Source organism: Panthera tigris, chromosome C1 (assembly GCF_018350195.1).
Source record: "Panthera tigris isolate Pti1 chromosome C1, P.tigris_Pti1_mat1.1, whole genome shotgun sequence".
Lineage (NCBI taxonomy): Eukaryota > Metazoa > Chordata > Mammalia > Carnivora > Felidae > Panthera > Panthera tigris.
The window spans coordinates 50,441,265-50,464,500 of record NC_056667.1 but is presented as its reverse complement, the minus strand read 5'-3'; the positions used below and the strand labels follow the sequence as shown (position 1 = coordinate 50,464,500).

General features: G+C 40.3%; 1 protein-coding gene across 1 annotated transcript in view; it reads right to left on the bottom strand.

The window, feature by feature from the left end:
- PATJ (PATJ crumbs cell polarity complex component) overlaps nt 1–23,236 on the bottom strand; it is a 362,131-nt gene that overhangs the window by 30,650 nt on the left and 308,245 nt on the right. The window contains exons 36-41 of the mRNA XM_042997423.1: nt 16,021–16,104; nt 10,049–10,242; nt 7,261–7,408; nt 6,069–6,155; nt 1,616–1,730; nt 531–568 (exon numbers count right to left, since the gene is read on the bottom strand). Coding sequence (XP_042853357.1) covers nt 531–568; nt 1,616–1,730; nt 6,069–6,155; nt 7,261–7,408; nt 10,049–10,242; nt 16,021–16,104 — 666 coding nt within the window. The remainder of the gene's footprint in view (nt 1–530; nt 569–1,615; nt 1,731–6,068; nt 6,156–7,260; nt 7,409–10,048; nt 10,243–16,020; nt 16,105–23,236) is intronic.

The window sequence follows — 23,236 nt, the reverse complement described above, 5'->3', positions numbered from 1 at the left end:
ACCAATAGAAATCGTCAACAAATACGAGCATGACTAAAAGTTCATGCTTTAAAGTGAAAAAGACAATGGGGTGCCTGGGTAGCTCAGTCGGTTGAACATCCAACTCTTGATTTCAGCTCAGGTCATGGTCTCACAGTGGTGGGACTGAGCTCTGCACTGGGCTCCATGCTGGTTGTGGAGCCTGCTTAAAATTCTCTCTCTGCCCCTCCCCTGCTGGCTTTCTCTCTCTCAAAATATAAAAGTGAAAAAGATAAGCCTCAAGAGTATATCCATATGACACCATTTTGTTGTTGTTTTGTAAAACTTAAACACATGCACAAAACATAGTGGATGGGATGTACCCAAAGATTCACAGTGGTCTGTGAATGATGCGGCTTTACTGATTTTTCTATTTATGAAAGATAGACCATTTGATTACTTCAGTGAAACTTAAAAGAGGACACTAACAATCCAACAAATTATATAATAAGGAGAAAATATACATTTTATGCAAATCAACAAAGATCAGAAAAATAGCAAAATTGACTTACCCTGATTATTTCAACGGTCCTTGGTCCTGTATCTGCGCCTATAAATAAAAAAGCAACACAATTAACTTTTTAAAATTAAGAGACAACATAGTATTTCATATTATCCCATAAAAATGGTGTCATTTTCTAGGCCTTTCAAGAGAGAATACTGGAGCTAATGGCATGATATACTTTCCCCAAATCCAAACTGGCAACTATTGTTTAGGGGCTAATTTGAAGAAGCCCTCTGTTTCACATGGATGTGGTCATCATCATTTGGTCTGACAAAAGCTGATGGGCTGTACCAGCAGCTGCCTGGAATATGGTGATTAAATGGCTTGAGGGGGGTGAGCTATTAGTGTTTTACTGTACATTTTTCTGCCTTAATCAAAGATAACCCTCTACTCAAGGAAAGACTTAAAAAGACACCCTGCTCTGCTCCACTTGCAATGGTGTATGCATGTATAACTTTCCTCAAGTGACCTGTAATTTCAAATTTTTCTCTTTGGAAATGGTTTTACTTTATGAAGTGCCTACACCCGATGTGGGATTTGAACTCACAACCCCGAGATCAAGAGTCGTGTGCTCCTCCGACTGAGCCAGCCAGGCCCCCCACTTTATGAAGCACTTTAGATTTCCGCTTTCCTACCACGTGATATGTGTAAAATTTAAGGCAAAATTCCCAAAATGAATCTCTATGGGTTTACTTTCTTTAGAATGGGCTTTTCATAAAGGCTGGGGCTTATGTGCACACGTTCAAAGATTTAAACTTAGTATCTTAACTGAAGGAAGGTGAAGAGATTGTTCAAAAAAAATTTTTTTTTAAACGTTTATTTATTTTTTGAGAGACAGAGCATGAGCTGGGAAGGGGACAGAGAGAGAGGGAAAGTCACAGATTCTGAAGCAGGCTCCAGGCTCCGAGCCGTCAGCACAGAGCCCGACGTGGGGCTCGAACCCATGAACCATGAGATCATGACCTGAGCCGAAGTCGGCTGCCCAACCGACTAAGCCACCCGGGTGCCCCAAAGAGATTGTTTTTAAAAAATATTAATATTAAAAAAGTTGGGCAGTGGGATGTCTTTCCTCGAGGTGTGTCCAAGTAATACCTGAACTTTTGGGGGAAGGGTCTGTAGCTCTTTTTGTGCCGACCAGGCTTTGCAGGCTGGCGATGACAGGAGCGAGGGCGGGGTGGAAGCTGTTCTGTGCACTGTGTTGGCTGCCCTGGAAAGAAAAGCCGGCAGTCAGCTGCATGGAGACACGGGCTTGCTCTTAAAAATTCAGACTTAGTACTTTAATTACTGAAGTAACCATAACCATATCATAGAAAATTCTAGAGAGGCTAAAAGGGAAAACAGAAGTTAGCCCTACGCATCCTCTTACCATACAACCCAATTTCATCTGACGTTTTTCCATTGTGTTCCCCTTTCATTTGTGCTTTTACGTATGGTTTCAATCATCAGGATAGGAAACGTGTAATAATTTTTAAAAGTTTATTTATTTTGAGAGAGAGAGAGAGAGCATGAGCCACCCAGTTGCCCTGAAAACTTGTGATAATTTAAGCTTTTCTTGCTCCACATGAAATCAGAAACATTTTCCTAGGCTGTTACATAGTGTTTATATATATGATTATATAGCATCACATATATATATATGATTATATATAAACATATATATATGATGCTAGCTATATAATCATATAATCATGTATACATGTTTATGTAAAACAACTATAATAAAATCTTAACAGACATTTTCTCCTCAGTTGAAGGAGAAAGCAGCAAATATCAAGGAGATATGTTGTTTTATGAATGGGTTAAATTTTTTTCTCAAAGATTTTTCCTGGAGTCAGTAGTAATCCAGCCCAATCTGTTATACTTCCATTACTGTCCTTTTATTCATTTAAATAAATATTTGAGGTCTACAATGTATTGTAACATATGGTTAGTGGCTACTCAAAGAGAGTCATGTACACAGTGGAGGACCCTTGCAGAAAATAATATAACCAAAGAAAAAAGTAAAAAGAAAATAATGCAACCAAGAGTACAGAAGGTTTTCTACCAAATTTTCAAGGTTATGCCTCAAAATTATGATAAATTATAATTTGATTCATTTCCCTAGTTCCATCATGCAAGTTGTTTAACATTTTAACATTCTTTAAATATGAAAATTTACAAGGGCACCTGGGTGGCTCAGTTGGTTATGTGTCCTACTCTGGATTTCAGCTCAGGTCATGGTCTCACAACTGTGAGATTGAGCCCCTTGTCGGGGGAAGCCTGCTTGGGATTCTCTCTCTCTGCCCCTCCCCCACTCATGCGTGCACGTGTGCACACGTTCTCTCTCAAAATAAACTTAAAAAAATACAGAAAAGGTGAATTATACAGTAGACATTCATATGCATGCCACTTAGATTCCACAATCAATATTTTGCTGTATTTTCTTTATCACATATCCATTATTTGTTCATCAACTTTGAAAACTATTTTCAAAGCAGGCTCACATTGCCAGCATGGGGCCCGATTTGGGGCTCAAACTCACTAATCGTGAGATCATGACCTGAGCAGTAGCTTAACTGACTGAACTACCCACGTGCTCCAATTTAATTTTTTAAAGTGTATTTTTATTTATTTAGAGAGACAGAGTATCAGTGGGGGAGAGAGGCAGAGAGAGAGAGAGAGAGAGAGAGAGAGAGAGAGAGAATCTTAAACAGGCCCCATACTCAGCACGGAGCCCAAGGCAGGGCTTGATCTCACACCCTGAAATCACGACCTAAGCCAAAATCAAAAGTCAGATGCTCAACCAACTGATCTACCCAGGCACCCCTATTCATCAATTTTTAGAAATTCATTTCAAAGTAAGTTATAGACATCAATATACTTCACAATGGATATGTATATTTAAAGGAGTGTTTTTATATTTTTCCTGAAAGGATTTAAATCAGTAGTGCTATAATACTCAGAATTAAGGAAGTACAGAATATTATAACTTTTGCCTAAAAAATCTTAGAGCAATGTGTTTGCCAAGGCCTTTATAAATATGAACTGTGCCTGGCAGTATTCCCTCAGTTACCTGAGGAAAAGATTTCTCAAGTGTTTTTCCATTACACAGTTTGCACTACAGAGTAAAGATACTCTCTTCTGGTTGCTGGGGAAAGACATTATTTTAAAAGAAGGAGCTTGGGCGCCTGGGTAGCCCAGTCCGTTGAGCATCTGACTCTTGATTTTGGCTTAGGTCATGATCTCACAGTTTGTGAGAATGGGCCCCGTGTTGGACTCTGTGCTGGTGGCATGGAGCCTGCTTGGTATTCTCTCTCTCTTTCTCTCTCTCTTTCTCTCTGCCCCTCTCCCATTCACGCTGTCTCAAAAATAAACATTTAAAAAAATGACTCATGAATTATGGATTATTAATCAAGTCTTATTTCCTCTGAGCTATCTCACAGCTAATTTCTATACTATTCTTAAAATAAAGAAAGTAAATAAATAAAAGAGGCTTGGTAGCCCCCAAAGATAGAAGATCTCTCTTAATGAACCTACTTTCTCTAGGCCAAGTCAGTGAGTTATAATTCTCCTTGGCTTTCAAAAGAAGACATTTATCTCCCCATCTTGTAATTGCCCAGAAAGAAATCTGTGCCCCTAGGGGGTCCTGACTGCTTTTAAATAGGTTTGGGAATAGGGTCCTTTTTTTTCTTCAGCTGGGTCATGGGCTGGTCTTCAATTCACGATCATGGAGAACATATCCTTTCCACAGCCAGCTTTAGCCTTCTTTCAATTAGCCAAATATGACTGCTGCCTCTCATATAATCTCAGCCAAATTTTAAGGACAAAGTAAGGATACAACATATTTACTGTTTTCTGAGTTAGACTTCTACCCCCTGAAGTAAAAATTCTGTGTAAGAAGGTAAGGTACTTTGATACTTTGTCTCAGGTTTACAAAATAGAACAGCTCACATTTATATATCAGATAAATGGTGATGATGGTTTTATTGACATTTAATAATAGACCTTCTAAATTTGTTAGCTCTGCATTTAACCTGAGTGTGAACTTTACTAATCACCCAAGACATTTCTTATTATACATGTTCCTCAAGGGCAGAAATCTAGTTCTACTTACTACCTTGTCCTTCAATTCAAACTTTTCTTAAAACACTGGAATCCTTTGTATCCCTTTGTGCTTTTGTATATGCTAGTCCATCTGTCTGGGATGCCTTCTCTTCAACCTATCAAACTCCTTTTGCAGTGAGACCCAAAGGGGCCTCCTTTGTGGCACCTTCCCATATTCTCCAAAGAGGAAAAATTTTATCCCTAGGATTGTTCAGGGATAATTTAACCTCCTGTTAGATTAGTGAAATTAGCCATTAGTGAAATCACTCAACAAGTGAATCTTCCACTAAGGAAGAAGCTGAGACAACTATTTTGCATCTGAGATTCCCACTGTTGATACAAGTCTGGTTAGAATCATTATCAACCATTTACTCCTGGAGTCCCATGGCAGCGCTGTGTCTTAGTACACATGATATTTGCTGCTCATTGTGTAGACCAGAAATGAAAGAGATAAAATATTCTAAACTTAACATGATGTTTATTGGGTTTCACTGCTTTCAAGATTCTCTAAGACAAGATACCTAGTCTGTGATCCTATCTGAACAATGGTATTTTTTTTCACCTATTTTCTAATACCAATGAAGCAAAAGAGGCAGTTCGTAGCATTCCAGAAGCATTCCTGTATGCAAACCACAAACTCAGAACGACTTCTGAACAAAGGCCTTGGAGAGGCTTTAAGCCTATGGCAACCAGGGAGAGGACCAAAACTCATGCTTTTAACCTCAAAACAAAGGCCCATCTATAACCCACAAAGGGGAACGGAGGTCACAGGCAGGTTTCTACAGTTTCATTATGTACCAAATGGGACTAAACATATAGTCCACCATCTTGATTTTCTCAGCCATTATAATTAAAACAAAATAAAAAACCTCAAAACTTTGAAATATACTTTGTTAAAAAAAAAAAGTGGCACTTACATCAGCCTTGCAAATAAACATAAGATGTTTGCTAACCTACAAAATGTCACCCACTAAGGCCTCCCTCTCATAGGATAACCCCCCACACTTCACTCTCTTAGGAATATACCATTAATTGCCCTCAGCATGTGTGAGTGGCTATTCACAAGTTAACTTTATAGCAATATTTAATTGAACGAATAGAACAATGTTGTGCTAATGAGGGTCAAATTGCCACCAGATGTTGCTTCTTTCTTTCTTTCTTTCTTTTTTTTTTTTAAATAAACACAGCTGTGTACATGCATGCATAGGCAATACAGAACTAATAGTGGACAACAAAAGTAGTTCTAAGAAAACACTGGCAGGCAATAAAGGAGAGAAAAATCTAGGGATTAATGAATTTCCATCCCACCTTTCATTTTTATTTCAAACACATTAAAATGCACTGAACTTGGTATTGTGAATATGCTGTATATTATACATTATTTCCAAACAACCACTTAAGAAATGGGGACTTTCTCTCAGTGGGGACAGGTGAGTCAGTGTGATGGGAAGCCATCAACAACCTGACTGTTCTGTGACGTCTTCCTTGAGGAGGTCCAGGAACCAGCACGGAGTCTTCCAATCTCTAGCTGCACCAGCCCCTGTGCACACTTGGAAAGACAAGAAAAGAGGTGAAAACCAGCATTTATACTCTAAAATTATCATGGCAGGGCCTCCACTCATCTCTGCAGCCAACAATTGTAAATGGGTGACAAAAGCAACAGGCAAAAAGGAAATTCAGTCCTCAAAAAATCACACAAAACAACAGAAATTCACCAACTCAGCGGTATTCACGTCATGACTTCATGACTTTTTAAAACATGGTAAAAGGATTACATTTCAATTCACCTCTTTTCCTTTTCCCTTCTGATGAAAGTATTCACGAGCAGTGACATAATTAAGGAAAAGTGGGTGAAAGGAAGACCGAGAAATCAGACATGGAGATAATCTACAAATAACTTCTCTCCTAAGTCACAACCCAGAGTTGACTACACTAGAAAATCAGGATCTTGCAATAAACAAAATTCTTTTGTCTTTGCAAAAGCTTCCACAGCTATTTGTGAAACAGCATAAGACACAGCTGGTTATAATTGAATGCAAAGTTACAGGAACTTTTACTAATCCGTTTCCTCCAAAGGAGGTAGGGTCCATGTTGCAGAGACACTTGGAAGGGAAGGAATTCTGAACCTTTGCCTCCCTATGACTTCAGTGAGGAATAGCTCGCGTGGTGAGAAAACCACTCAAGCAGACCCTTGTCATCTTGGGCGTGCTGCTCTACTTTTTCAAACTTCATTTGTGAATCAGAGGACTTGGTCTAGATAATCTTTAGTGGTCCCTCAAGCAGTAAAAGCTAGATTGGGTAAATTCACGACAATACAGTGTTAGAGAGAGAAGGAGGAATTTTGTGATTCCAGGAGAACTTATACCATCTAATGCACTTGAGGATAATTGTGGATACTTGGATTCTCACAGGTATAAAAACTAGCTTAGAAATCCCCAAAGAGGTTACTCCTCAATCCTGTTAGTCATTATAGCAGCTTTCTTGTAAAGCTGTTTATGATGGGTTAAAGTAATCAGAGTTTAGATCTCTAGTTAAAACTCGAATTAGCAGAAAGTCTAACCCATTTTATAACCAAGCCAGTTTAGAACTGTCCCCCGCCCCGGTCCCCAGACTTTAGTTACACCAGCCAGGCAAAAAGCAGCCTGGGGACTCACCTTGAGGACAGTGGCCACCGTCTCCTGTGAGGCATTTCTCATGTCCTCCCCATTCACAGATAAGATCTGATCTCCCTGAATCAATCTCCTATCAAGGTCTGCAGCTCCACCTTTCACGATGTCAGAAATAAACACTCCACTTCCATTTCTGTGAATACCATAGAGCAGTGGGTAATGGCACAATTTAGTATTTCTTCAGTAAATCTGAGATTACTGACATTCTACACAGTTTCACTAAATCCTAACGCTTGGAAGAATGGTCCTACAAAGCCATCTCATCCAATTATATCCACTAACTTCCCAAATGATAAACCTCAGAGTGCTTGCCTTTTAAATAGTTTATACCTATTTGTGCTGCCTACTGTAAAATTCATTTTTATTGGCCCAAGGGCATTATTTCTGCAAGAGGATAATCTTAGTGAAATGAAATGGAAATTCACTTTAAAAAGCATAGTACTCTTAAAAAAATTTTTTTTAATGTTTACTTCTTAGAGAGAGAGAGCAAGAAGGGGAGGGGCAGAGAGAGGGGGAGACATAGAATATGAAGCAGGCTGCAGGCTCCAGGCTCCACACTGTCAGCCCAGAGCCCAACGTGGGGCATGAACTCACGGACAACGAGGTCGTGACCTTAGCCGAAGTTGGACGTTTAACTGACTGAGTCACCCAGGCGCCCCTTAAAATGTACAAGTTATTTCCTTATAGATTAGCTCACTTACTAGTACCTGATCAATTTCTAGTTTTATCACTCTTCCTTTTCCTGTTGTTACTAAGGTTTTAATTATAATTATTTATTTGAGGAGTAAATAAATTTGTATGTCTCAAATTCAAGAGGTTAAAAAGTGGAGAAAGCACCTGGGGCTTCCTCATTGTTTTTTAAGGCTGTATTCGATTCTACAGAGGTTCTTTACTTTCATGATGAGTAAAATATATAGATAAAATATAGAGGTTATTGTCAGTCACTAGCTGTTGCAAACAATGTGCAATGGAGAACATATCTACAAGAATACTGTTAGGATACATTTCTAGTTGTGGAATTGCTAAGTCAAAGAATTGTGCATTGTGAAAGCATATACACCTGATCCTTTACAATGGAACATTTTGGGCTAAGGAACGTGAATGTTCCTTACAAACCCAATCTGAAATAGTAGTATTGTACGAAGATGGTTTTATCAATCCACTATGAGGCAATAAAGTAAAAACCATTACTCTCTGTGGAATCTCGCCAGGCATATGCATGTGTCACAGGTAAGCAAACTTCAACATGGGCTCTGTCAGGTGCTCTGCACCAGGTATGCAGGGAGTTTGTTTAGAAATATGAGTCTCAACTTTTTTGATTTGTAATGCGTTTTCCGAGTGACGATTTAACAGTGCTGAAGAATGAGATCAGGACAGCACAGTACCTGGCACAAAATCAGTGCTCTCAAAAACTCTCTAATATTTTATTTTAATAACAGCTTGGACTGCTGGAAAAAAAACAATGGGCTAGCCGTCAGAAGTCTTTGAAGGCACAGGATGTAATATACATAAAACCATTTCAATGCTCCCTAAGACGATGGTTGATACCCATTTAAGGCCATATTGGGGCGTCACCTGACAATCTTGCAGCCCTGTTGGAATAAACACACACCAAATAACTAAAACCAGTAAACCATGGAAGCTGGAATTGCAGTTGCAAGATATGACTTACTTCTCTAATCTACTGATATTATTCTATAATGCCTATCATATGGGTAAGCGACACAGACTTCAAATGAAAAGCCTAGCCACCAGGATCTACCTACATTTTTGGTGCAAGTTACCTTTTGGGGACATCTTTCTTAATGAAAACTACTGTCATAAAGAATTTGTCTCTCAACTACACTTATTCAGCTAGTTTTTGAAACTCACCAGCTAGATGTAGTTAACAGCATAAGATTAACATGGTATTCATGGCAGAGGAATTTTCTTTCTCTTTTTAAAAATTTTTTAAGTTTATTTATTCACTGAGAGAGAGCACAAGCAGGGGAGAGGCAGAGAGAGGGAGGGAGAGAGAATCCCAAGCAGGCTCTACACTGTCAGTGCAAAGCCCGATGTGGGGTTTGAACCCACGAACCGTGAGATCACGACCTGAGCCAAAGGCAGATGCTTAACCGACTGAGCCACCCAGGCACTCCGGAATTTTCTTAACCCAACTCTGTATAAACCTATCTCTTGATATTAGCTATTTCTTGGGTAAAGCCTCAGATCTAAGTGACTCCAAGGTATAAAAACCCTTTTGAGTCTCTTATTTATTTATTTATTTACTTACTTACTTATTTATTAAAAAAAAATTTTTTTTAACGTTTTATTTATTTTTGAGACAGGGAGAGACAGAGCATGAACAGGGGAGGGTCAGAGAGAGGGAGACACAGAATCTGAAACAGGCTCCAGGCTCTGAACTGTCAGCACAGAGCCTGACGCGGGGCTCGAACTCACGGACCGCGAGATCATGACCTGAGCCGAAGTCGGCCGCTTAACCAACTGAGCCACCCAGGCGCCCCGAGTCTCTTCTTATTCTATATGGGAACAAATATAGTCTCAGTTGACTGGGCTTCAGGTTCTATCTTCATATGACACATTTTTTTTTTTTTTTTTTTTGGTAAGATCTTGCTCAGAGATATTACCAATGTCATTCTAATATTTATAGATAGGTTGAATTTAGAAGCCATACTGTTAGTTTACATGAGACTTTACCTTTCAGTGTTTGTAGGCTCCCTAGGGCTCTGAAGGAAAAGGCCAATCTGTCCTAACTTGCATAGTATTTCCTTACCGTTTCCCAACAATACTCAGACCCAGTCCTCGGCCGGCCTTTTTCTGCAGATCCACTGGGAAAATCTCCAAGTTCTCCTCATCCCTGTAGTGTGCCTCATCTCTATACACCACCAGCCGCACCTTCTGGGGGGTCTGCCTCAGGGCTGTGATGGCTTCTTCATGGCTGGCGCTCCTCAGGTCAATCCCATTAACCTGGAACAATGGACATCTGAGATGGGCTGCTGACAGCAGAGACCTCCATGCCGGTTCTGTCTGGAGCTCTTTAATCCAACCAGTGACAAACCTCTGGAAATTTCTAGCTGTTCCCAAGGCAGGTGGCAACTATTGGCAGTAGTAGCTGCTTCATGTATAAAGGAGGTAGCCCTTATCCTCTCCTACCCCAAAAGCATAGAGGGTGCTTAGTACACACAGTAATGCTGTTTTGCAAAGCTGTGAGCTCTACTATGGAATCAACATGGTTGGGGAGGGGGGAGGGTGAAAGGGAGCAGGAGGGGTGGAAGGGTCTAACGGCCTCATGTAATTGAGGTCAAAAGGGAAATGAACATTAGTGTTGGTCAGCATTTTAGGACTCAGTTTGCTTATTGAATTTGACGTCCTCACTCTTAATTGCAAACATCACAACTACTTTAGAATAAGCCGGAAAAAAAATGAGAGACCAGTATTTCTGACAGTGTCGAAACCCCCTTGAAGTATACCCTTCTGAACCTGGATCCGAGAGAGCACAAACAGGACCATAAGTTAGAAGCAAACTGTACTGGAAACAGCACTGAGTAAAGCCATGGCTCTGCTTCCGGTAAATCACGTGAATTTGGAAGTTGTGGGCCCTCAATAAGCCTCTGTTTCCTTGTCTGCTAAATGGAGATCATATAGCCAGTTTACTTATTTATTTCTTCAAACTTACTTGTGTTTTACTTAAGAAATGTTTGTGTAGTGCTTGTGTATTAGCCCTTTGTAAATATTTACTCATTTAACCCTTATACTAACTCTCTGAAATAGGTACCATTACCATTTTACAGATGAGGAAAGTAAGTCACGGAGGGGCTAAAGAGACTTGACCCAGGTTACATAGCTAGTCACAGTTTGAACCCAGACTATCTTCCCACCCTTAGTCTCTATACCCTTCTGCCTCAACATACTCTTACTTAAAAAAAAAATTTTTTTTTAACATTTATTTATTTTTTGAGAGACAGAGACAGAGTGCGAGCAGGGGAGGTGTAGAGACAGGGGGAGACACAGAATGTGAAGCAGGCTCCGAGCTGTCAGCACAGAGCCCGACGTGGGGCTCAAACTCATGAACCGTGAGATCATGACCTGAGCTGAAGTCAGTTGCTTAAGCAACTGAGCCACCCAGGCACCCCTCAATGTACTCTTAGAATGAGTTATTGGATCCCCTGCCACAGAGAAAGTCAAGTACTGTTATGGATTAGTGGATTTAACAAAAAGGAGAAATTGAGGGGAAGAATGGCCAAGGACTCAAAGGAAGGGAGTCATAGGTCACTCCCTCAAGGTCATAGCTAGGAAAAGACACAAAGGGAAGAGTAGGCACAGGTCATGGCTAGTAGTGGGGTGGGTGATGGGGTGGGGGGTGGGGTGGCAGAATAGAAGATTTCCCTCAAGATGCTGGTTCTACTCCATGTTTTAGTCCATCCCTGTGTGTCCTGGGCAAGTCAAGCTTATCTCTGGTCTTCCATTCCTTCATCTGTACAATAAGGGATTGGTCTCAGGCTTTTCCAATTCTAACATTCCAAAGACTAGTGACTTGTGGCATAAAGATTGGTTACAGAGAGGGAGAAGAGAGCAATGAGCCTTTCTTGGAGAAGGTGGGTTTTGAGCAATTATTTAAAGCTGATTCTATAAGCCAGAAAAATGTTTAAAAGCCTAATTTTCATGATGCTTTTTCTTTTCTGGTATATCTTGTGTTTGTGTTCTCAATTACATTAACTATACCCAGTGGTTAAGGGGTGCCTAGCTGGCTCTAGTTGGCAGAGCATACGATTCTTTTTTTCTTAAAGTTTTATTTATTTAAATAGTCTTTACACCCAGTGTGGGGCTCAAACTCACGACCCTGAGATCAAAACTTGCACGCTGCTCCGACGGAGCCAGCCGGGTGCCCCCAAGCATGCGACTCTTGATCTCAGGGTCATGAGTTCAAATCCCTGGGCATAGAGCTTACTTTAAAAAATAATAATAATGAAAACAAAACAAAAACAAAAACAAAAACAAAAAAACCCCAACCCAAACAGTGGTTAAGTATGGGTTTTAGATACAGACGGCCTTCAGTTTGAGCATGGATTTTAACTTATGTTGTGAAACCTTATGTATATTAGTCAAGCTAAGCTTCAACTGGGTCATTTATGAATTGGAGATAATATCTATTTAGTGTTGTGAGGATTAAGGGAAATAAACCCTCTAAGGCATTCGGCACAGGACCTGGCACACAGTTAAGTGCAATGTAAGTTAGAAGTTGGGATTTTATAAGGAGTTGAAGTAACCCCTGTCAGGGCTGTTTTCAGTCAGTGCCAGCATTCACTGTTACTTTAGGCCCATGAGTGCACTCTCATTGTTTGTGAGGTAAATCCATAGGACAAAGGGGAAAACAATGTCTCTAGAAAATGTGGTCCGAAGTGATTATTTCCCTGTATTCCAATAGATGGCACACCAGACCACTTCTGTTACTCAAATGCAAAATAGTTACTTCCCTGGACTCCAGGTGAGTTCTCATAAGCCTCTGAAATAGCTTGTGAGAGGCCCTAGCAATTATACTTTCCATAAAAAGCACTGTCATGAAACTAATATAATAAAAGCAATTTATACTAAATTCCAGCATGAAGATGACTGCCCAAATCCAAGACATCTGCTCCAAGTTCACAGTTTTCATTTCCTCCTTTGCTTATCAAGAGGCACCACTAAATGCACCAGTGATCATAAGAGAAATATCGCTGTGCAGCTCGAATATTGTGGAGTGATGTATTACCTTAAGTGCCTTACAGAAGCACTATATGCATTATTTAGAGCATTGATTGTAGAAGGGTAGGGGTGGTAATTGCAGAGCTCCCTACTTGAGACAAAGAGCCATAGGAGGCCCCAGTCATCAAGGGGAGTGTATCACATCTCTTGGATAGGACGAGGAAGTGGGGAAGTCACTGCTTTCGAGGGAAAGAATAACCAAACCAGGCAGCACTTTCTCACTACTTTATTCCACAGGGAAAACCAGGCTTTAGCCCTTTACTCTTTCTGCTCCCACTTGCACAAAAATAGAAGATAATGGACGTAGAATTAGGGAAGGATGAGGGACTGAGTCTAAAAGGAGAATCAGAAAGAAGACAGTTCATGCTAATTATAGAATCATAAATCTTGCCATGCTAAAAAATTGCTGGATTAGATCTTTGTCAGCAAAATCTGGCTTGTCCCAATTTTTAAAAAAGTAATCTCTACGCTCAATGTGGGGCTCGCACCCAAGGCTCCAAGATCAAGAGTGGCATTTTCTTCTGACTGAGCCAGTCAGGCGGCCCATGGCTTGTCCTGATTTTAACAAGAGGATAGAATTAAAATTATGAAAGGCCACTGACAATGCAGAGGACTCTCATAAGTAGAAAGGCCATTGTGTGGAAAGTGCTGATACACAGTTATCTTGTTTCACGGTCTTGAAATGTACTGCCAAAGCTGGCCTGTTTTCTCAAGGCAAACCTGCAGGCCGAAGGCTGATGATGCCTAATTATGCATCTGTACACATCAACCACAACTAGCACAAGTCCAAATGTGGGGTCTAAAGCTGCTTACAAAGGAAACATGATGTTACTTGACCAAACAGCTACTTCTTTAAAAAAAATTTTTTTTAAATGTCTATTTATTTTGGAGAGAGACAGAGTGTGAGCAGGGGAGGGGAAGAGAGAAAGACACATACACAGAATCCGAAGCAGGCTCCAGGCTCCTAGCTGTCAGCATAGAGTCCGACACAGGGCTCAAATTCACACACTGTGAGATCATGATTTGGGCTGAAGTTAGTTGCTTAACTGACTGAGCCACCCAGGTGCCCCCATACAGCTACTTCTTAACTAAACACATGACATGCTTTTGTGGACTAGATACTGCATGGGGTAAAATTTCCTGATCAATAAAAAAACAACTTTTGTTTTAGTTGACACACACTGTTATATTATATCCTGGTCATCTTTAATGTTTATTTATTTTTGAGAGAGAAAGAGAGACAGAGCATGAGCAGGGAAGAGGCAGAGAGAGGGAGTCACAGCATCTGAAGCAGGCTCCAGGTTCTGAGCTGTCAGCACAGAGCCCGACGTGGGCTAACTCACGAACTGTGAGATCATGACCTGAGCCAAAGTTGGATGCTCAACTGACTGAGCCACCAAGTGCCCCATGTCCTGGTCATCTTTAATGAGGAGTATAGACCATCCATCCATATTGGGTAATATAATTCAGTTGGATGCCAGGAAATGGTTTGAGTTTTCAATTTCTCCTTCCACTCAATTGCCTTCTTCATGTTAACCTATCCTGAGTATTCACTTGTACATGAATATGAAAGAGAACAGCTACAGCTGAGATATCCCATACAAATAGTTTTAAAAAGGGATTTTTTTTTTACTGAAGTATAACTGTTATGAAATAAACTATATTTAAAGTATATAATTTATATTGCTAATTTATGTGATTTATACCTATGCAACCATCACCATAATCAAGAAAATGCTCCACAGATTAGATTTAGTTTCAAGTGACCATTATAGAATAATCCATGGGCTTACAAATCATGTATCTAGGCATGTATGCATCTGTACTCTTTTGAATATTCAATCTATTCATCTTACAAAGCCAATTATGATAACACCAGTTAATTAGAAAACCTAGGGAGAAAAAAAAAAAAAAACCCTTGAAACTCCTGACCACTAAAAAATGGTGCTATATGCAAAAGCAGTCAAGCCAAATCCCAAAGAGGCCTCGCTTATTTTTCTAACCTCATACACTTGTACCTTAATGAATGTACTGGGAATATGTCCTAATCCAATGATGAAGCACAGTAAAGGTCTGCAGAGAAACCCTGAATTTAATTTGCAGCGAGCCCGGCCTCTCCTTTAACTCTTTCTTGCCTATATTTTCTGCCCTTAATTATATCTGTGGTTTCATCTTGGGAGGCAAACTTGAACCACCAAAGGGGAAATAAAATTCTATGATGTCATTCATAATGTGCTGTATTAAAGTTGCAAAGCAAAAATGCACATGCCCACCATAAAATGTTAACTATTCAATTAAATTCATCCAATGAAAGAAATAAATGTTGCCTAAAGGTCTCACATCATCAAAAAAGCTTTTTCGTTCCACCTACCAGAATGCCTGGCATTGACCTGCCATTCATCCGTTCCTTAGTTCAGACACTGCCTGCTTTGGCATTTTTTAAAAGGCTTTAACACCTTTGCTAATTGAGAGCCCATTTGAAAGAGGCAAGCTAAACATTTCATTTCTCCCTAAAGGGAGAAGATTCTACATTTTCATCAACTAGAAAACAAAAGCGGAAAGCATTTTACTTAACGATTTATTAGGAGTAAGAAAACAATACTTAAAACAGCACTGAAGTCTTTAAAACATCGGCTGTCCATGTTTTTGCATATGTCTGTGTTTTTAGGAGAATTTAGACAGCTTTAGTGAAGCGGCAAAACAAGTCAAGTTGCAATACTATGCACTCTCATTTGATATTAAGATTATAGAACTATAGGTTGTACTTCTGCTTTAATTTAAAAAAGTTTTCACAGATTTAGATTGATGATCTGCCATGATTCTGATTATAGTTATTCAATGTACATTAAAGAAAGAAAAAAGAGTAAGGTACATCTTTTGCTAAATGGGAGAGAGATAAGTGAGGACAAAATGGAGTACAAGACTGTGAATAAATACTTTGTGGATCAAGGTCAGTAAGGGAACTGTATTTGCTAGTATTAAATGAAACTCATAGTCTTATACCTCTAATATCTGGTCACCAGCCCAAAGTCTTCCGTCTCTGGCCGCGGCTCCTTCTTCGTAGACTTCGTGTATAACTATAGCATCCTAGAAAAAACAAAATTCTTATTAATTTTCGACAACCATAAATGCTTCCTTACACAAACAACCAAACCATAGGCAGCGACCCATAAATTGCCATTTGCTAATAGTGTCATATTTTATGGGACCTGAAGGTAAATAAAATACACAGTTACCATATATTCCAAGGTATAATTAATTTTTCCTAAGTTTCTTATTTCATTCCTTTAGAACTGGCTTTGCCTAATATTTCAAGGTAAACTTCCCCCCTGTGTTTTACTGTTAACCTGTACATTGCTGCTGTGTATGAACTTGAGGTGAACTGTGCGTCATTCTTATTTTCATTTTATGGTATATTTTGAAACATGGTTTCAAGTATTTATTAGTATTCAAGGATTTGGCATAGATGTGTGGTCTGATGCAGGGGGTCTGTCAGGCCCATTACTTGGGCAATGAAAGAAAAGAACTTAAGTGGAGTGAAATGACCCTGGAGGATGAAGCATCGAGGAGGGGGAAGGGTGTTCATGACCCTAAGTAAGTGTAAGACAGCCGTGGGTTCCAATTCTTACCCACCATTGTGTAATCTTGGGCAAATTAACTCCTGAACTCAGCATTCTGAGCCATAAAATCAGGACAATACCTAAGGCAGGTAAGCTCAGGCTGAGGAAAGTATTTCATGGTTAGTGAATTAAAACAAAAAATTCCTATCTTTTCAAATTAATAACCTTAAATTTTAATCATCATAAAAATAACACATACCAGTGTAAAGAACTCAAGCAATACCACAGCATGTAGTAAACCACAGAAATAAACTGCCTCCTTGGTCTGCCCCTCAGTCTCACTCCCCAGAGACAATCACCATCAACAGTTTCCTAAGGATCCCTGCAGACAATGTACATCTCTACACCCAAATATTTCTATCATATGTACATATATTTTGGTGAGACTACTTTTAAAATATTCAGTTGAATATGTTCACACAACTTTCCCCCCTCATGTTAAGCAAGTAGAGGATTTTTATAGAGCTGAAAACTAAAGCAGCCAGAAGCCATTGGTTCTTTCTGCTGTTTATCAGACTGAAGGGCCTGAAAAATATGATGTTGGAAGGATTATGCCAGCTGTGTTGGAGGGCTGCTGGGAAAGGAAAAGAGCTTCTGCGTGGAGACTAGAAACAGAGATCTGTGGGTCCCATGAGAAGTGCAGAAGCCCTGCACTGCCCAGTGTCCCCCATGCCACACCAGCCCCAGCACATGCACTGGCTTACCAGACTCTGCAAGCAATGGTCAAGGGGGCCACAAGCCATGCACAATGGATCCCACCTTGGAAGAAGTCCTGTGTCCCAAGCACTGGGGCTTGGAAGCAACAGGATTTCTAGACTTGAGGTCATGAAGGCTTGGGTAAGACGGGCTTGATGACAACTGGGGGGACTGATGATAATGGCCAGGGGCCCACCAATGATGTCTGGGAGTTTTGTGAGGAGACCAGAACCCTGAGAGCTTGAGGAGCCTACGAAATGACTGAGGGTGATTCTGCCTTGGCCCAGAAGTATGGAACCTCAGAATCAGAATTAAATTGACGTGAAGTCAAACATAAAGAAATATTTCTTGCAGAAGTATAACAAATAAGACAAAAAAAAAAAAAAAAAAAGATCCAAACCAAATCTACTTTCTTAAAAAAATAAATAGGGGCGCCCGGGTGGCTCAGTCGGTTGGGCGTCCGACTTCAGCTCAGGTCACGATCTTGCGGTCCGCGAGTTTGAGCCCCGCGTCGGGCTCTGGGCTGATGGCTCAGAGCCTGGAGCTTGCTTCCGATTCTGTGTCTCCCTCTCTCTCTGACCCTCCCCCGTTCATGCTGTGTCTCTCTCTGTCTCAAAAATAAATAAACGTTAAAAAAAAAAATTTATTAAAAAAAAAATAAATAAAAAGGTTCTTATGTGAATTTGGGAGTAGAGAAGCAATACAAGAAAATACTAAGAAGTTCTACAACCAGATGACTCCACTGGATTCCAAATATCTTTCTCACTACTTTCATTTTATCATCACATGCTTCTGAAAACATTCTTTATTATAGCAATTATAAAGGCAGCTCCCAGGAGACAGGAGAGGTTCCCTAATCCAGACAATTTACATTACAGATTTTGTATCAGCAACAGATTTTAGACCATTCTTTGTTTTAACTCTGATTTATGAAATTTCCGGATGCAGGGAGCATCTAGACTGCCAAGAGTTGGTTCCTCTGAACTGCTTCAAGGGAATGGCTTTGTGAAAACGTGCTGGGTCAGTGGCTTCAGGAGATCCCAGCAACACTGCCAAGATGACACCAAGGGCCAGTTTTATGAAAGTAGTGCAGGGAGAAACTAACGCAAGTTCCTTGTAATGACTTGTGTCATGCTGGTGTTTCAAGTTTGGAGGCCAAACAGCCCCCCTTCATTGGACTGACAGAATCAGACTGAACTCCTACTAACATGGTGTTTACAGAGTTCAACTTCCAGCATAAACTTCTTTAATTTTGCAACATTACAAAAGTCAAATGGGAAATTTCTCTTCATTTGCACTTAAATGGAAGAAAAATATCAACTGTAGTTTTTATTCCATAAAAGTAGCCCAGGGGCGCCTGTGTGGCTCAGTCAGTTGAGTGTCCGACTTTGGCTCAGGTCATAGTTTGCGGCTTCGAGCTCCACATCGGGCTCTGTACTGACAGCTCAGAGCCTGGAGCCTGCTTTGGATTCTGTGTCTCCCTCTCTTTTTGCTCTTCCTCTGCTCACGCTCTCTCAATAAATAAATAAATAAATAAATAAATAAATAAATAAATAAACAAACATACAAACAAACAAACAAACAAATAAGTAAAATAAACACACACTAAAAAAAAAAAAGTAGCCTGAATTAAAACCTCTTCAATACTTTCTGGGTGTTCAATGAACTCTTTTTTTTTTTTTTTTAATGTTTATTTATTTTTGAGAGAGAGAGAGAGAGCGCACAAGCAGGGGAGGGGCAGAGAGAGAGGGAGACACAGAATTCAAAGCAGGCTCCAGGCTCTGAGCTGTCAGCACAGAGCCTGATGTGGGGCTCGAACCCACAAACTGCGAGATCACGACCTAAGCCGAAGTCTGGCGCTTAACCGACTGAGCCACCCAGGCGCCCCAATGAACTCTTTCTTTAAAGTTTATTTATTTGAGAGAGAGTGTGGTGTGCAAGCAGGGGAGGAAGAGAGAGAGAGGGAGACAGAATTCCAAGCAGGCTCCGTGCTGTCAGAGCCCAACACAGGGCTCAAACTGACGAACCATGCAATCATCACCGGAGGCGAAATCAAGAGTTAGACGCTTAACCAACTGAGCCACTGAGATGCCCCATAATGAATCTTATAAATAAAAGAAATATACTATCGCTCAAATGCTGAACTCCCTGTCAATCTGTTTTGTCCAGGAGTCTGTGTGAAAAACTCCCCATTATTTCTTCCCTTTTGCTTGACTACTGTTGTGATTTCTCTTAAAGTTATCAATGAAAATACAAGAAAACAGTAGACACTCTAACCTATCAATAGAAAAAGGTCACATTTCTTACCATGTGCCCTATGTGTTGACACTGGATTGTGAAGTTAAGGTTCTGCTCAGCTGTACTAAAAGGGGGTGCTAGACATGAGAGGTGGGGGCCAACAGGTAAATTAGAAATGTGGGCTGGTGAACTGAAAAGAAAAATAGATTTATTTTTTACAACTTACACAGTTGATAAGGTAGGACAAAATAATAAAAAAAAGATACTGTATTGAGCTATTTTAGGCATCTATTTGACAAGGCCACAAAAAATTTTTACTTCTTACTTTGAAAAAATTGTGATTAGATGAAATAATGGGTCATTAATGAAAGACTGCTATTTATTGTTTTAAGGAAAAAATTTGGAGTTGATTATACACATGATTCTTATCTCCTCATTGTATATCCTCTTAAATTTTAATGCTCTTGAGCTGTTCAAGCAAAACTGCTTGTTGGCACAGTTCTGAGTACCTTCTTCTTCCACTCTTATCTCTGCATATTTAAGTAACATTCCTTCACCCTAGGATACCTCAGTGACTCCATCTACCAATACCAATGACTTCTAAAACTCATCTATTCCAGAAGCATTCTATTCATCATTTCCCTGTGGGTGGGTTGCTGGCTCACACTGAGGAGAGGCTATAGAGACAGATGATTATGAGCTAGGCCTCTGGAGTCAGATTTCTTAGTCCAAATCTTGGCCCTGCTACTTCTGGCCACGGGCCTTGGGAAGACTGTTAACCTCTCCCTTAGCTTCCTCATGTTTATATGGTTTTAACAATACTATTTGCACATAAAGCTTTATGTACAATGCCAGCACATAGTAAGGAAGTGGGAACATCTCATTTATTTTAACACCTCTGTGCCAGAGTTGCTGCACGCTTCCCATTCGTGCCATTCAATCCTCATAACGATGAAGCAAGTGCCGTATTATTAGTCTCATTTACAGTTGGGGATATGGAGGCTCAGAAGGATTCAGACTTGACCAGGTCTTTGCATCTTCTAAGTAGGGAAGATCACATTCCAACTTGGGACTGTTTAACACCAAAGCCTGTGTTCCTACAGCCATTGCAAGCATCTCACCTGTTTTGAATATTTTATTTTGCACTTGTATAGAAGCTAACCTGGGATTTTCCATATGGCATCAATTCTGTTGAAATACTGTCTCCTTAACTCCACAGCAAAAACCTTAAGGGCATGGGCTGATCATTTTGTAGACAGTGAACAAAAAGACAACTGGGGAAGTGAAAATTGAAGCCTCTCGCTTAATGAAGTGGGGTGATGATCTACGGACCTCACTTGCTAGTTAGGGGTTTGTGCTACACAAAACACGATGGTTAAGAACTCTCCCCAACCCAACATGGAGTCTCTCTCTCTCTTTTTTTTTTTTTTTAATTTTTTTAACGTTTATTTATTTTTAAGACAGAGAGAGACAGAGCATGAACAGGGGAGGGTCAGAAAGAGAGGGAGACACAGAATCTGAAACAGGCTCCAGGCTCTGAGCCATCAGCACAGAGCCCGACGCGGGGCTCGAACTCACGGACCATGAGCTCATGACCTGAGCCAAAGTCGGACGCTTAACCGACTGAGCCACCCAGGCGCCCCTCTCTCTCTCTTTTTAATGTTTTTATTTATTTTTGAGAGATAGACACAGCACGAGCTAGTGAGGGGCAGAGAGAGAAAGGGAGACACAGAATCTGAAGCAGGTTCCAGGCTCTGAGCTCTCAGCACAGAGCCTGATGCGGGGCTCGAACTTGTGAACTGCGAGATCATGACCTGGGCGAAGTTGGACCCTCAACTGACTGAGCCACCCAGGTGCCCCTAGCTCTCTCTTAATTCCATTTGTTGTTCTTGTCTCTTCCCTTCATTTTTTTCTATCTTCTTTCTATGCACCCATATTATTCAATGAATGATTTTTTTTTTCTACAGGAGCAGATATAAAAGAAAATTATATACAAGTGATGCATTCATGTTTAAAATAAAGTGGTTCAGGGCGTCTGGATGGCTCAGTAGGTTGAGCATCCAAGTCTTGATTTTGGCTCAAGTCATGATCCCAGGGTCTTGGGATTGAGCCCAGCATCAGGGCTCTACACTGGGTGTGGAGCCTGCTTAAGATTCTCTCCCTCTACCCCTCTCATGCTCTAAACTAAACTAAACTAAAATAAAACAATAAAAATCTTTTCAGTCCAAAACAACCCAGATTAATTTCTCCTAATTAATGGCAGACTTAAGAACCATTTACAGATGACCAAGACTGACATATAATCAAAAACTAATTTCCTCTTGGTAGTTGTGATTTTCACTGTGACAACAGAAATTTAAGTAACATCATCTTATTTACTGCCTGAGACAAGACCAACAATTTTCCTTTGGACACTCTAAATCACTCATTTGACTTGCCAACTCTGGATCCAGGGAAGAATCTGATCAATTAGAGAATCTCTCAGATATGGGTTTTCCTTAATCAGAAGGGTTAGGCAGGATTTCGGAGATGTAGGAAAAGTCCTCTGCTTATAAACTTCTCTCTTGAGGCACCTGGGTGACTTGGTTAAGGATCTGACTTCAAGTCATGATCTCACAGTTCATGGGTTTGAGCCCCGCATCGGGCTCTGTGCTGACAGCTTAGAGCCTGGAGCCTGTTTCAGATTCTGTGCCTCCCTCTCTCCTGCCACCCCCCCACTTGCTCACTCTCTCTCTCTCGAAAATAAAAATAAAAATAAAAATAAAACATTAAGAAAAAGCTTTTCTCTCATCAGTCTATGTCTGAAACACATTTAACTTGAGGAAAATTTCTTCATTCCACTAATTAGGGATAACATTAAAAAACAGACACCCAGGAAGAAGTAGCTGGCTCGCAAATTGAACATACTGTTTAAGGAACCACTGTTTTAATATCTCCATTCTTCAAAGAATACATATTTGTTTTTAAATACAGATAAAATATTACACATGGTATTACTCTCAAAATAATATACATTGAAAAGTTTCTCTCTGCACCTGTCCCTCAGCCACCATCTATCCCTAACTGGAGACAAATACTGTTAAGTTTCCTGTGCTTTTTTAAAAAAAAGTTTATTTAGAGAGAGAGAGAGAACACGAGCAGGGGAGGGGCAGAGAGAGAGGGAGGGAGAGAATCCCAAGCAGGCTCCACGCTGTCAGTGCAGAGCCTGATGTGGGGCTTGATCCCATGACCATGAGATCATGACCTGAGCTGAAATCAAGAGTCAGATGCTTAACTGACTGAGCCACCCAGGAACCTTCAGTTTCTTGTGTATGTTGATATAGAGAGTCTATATATCTATATTTGGAAAGTACAAAGGCACCAAAGGCTTGAAGGTCATGGTCTCTTTTATCTGCTGCCCCCTTTTCTCATGAAATTCTACTAGAGCCAGCCAAATGCCACCTCTTCTATGAAACTTTCTCTGACTCTTTTCCCCTAACAAGGTTGATCAACCTTCCTGTGAGTCACTGCTCTATCCCCTTGTATTATTGAATTTATTAGTATCACAATAGCTTTTTCATGGATCTAGGTCCTATATTACCTCCTAGTCTTGGTGGAACTCTTCCAGACTGGGGGCTGCTTCCAACTCTTCTTTGTATCCTGGTGCTGAGCCCAGGGTAGGCACT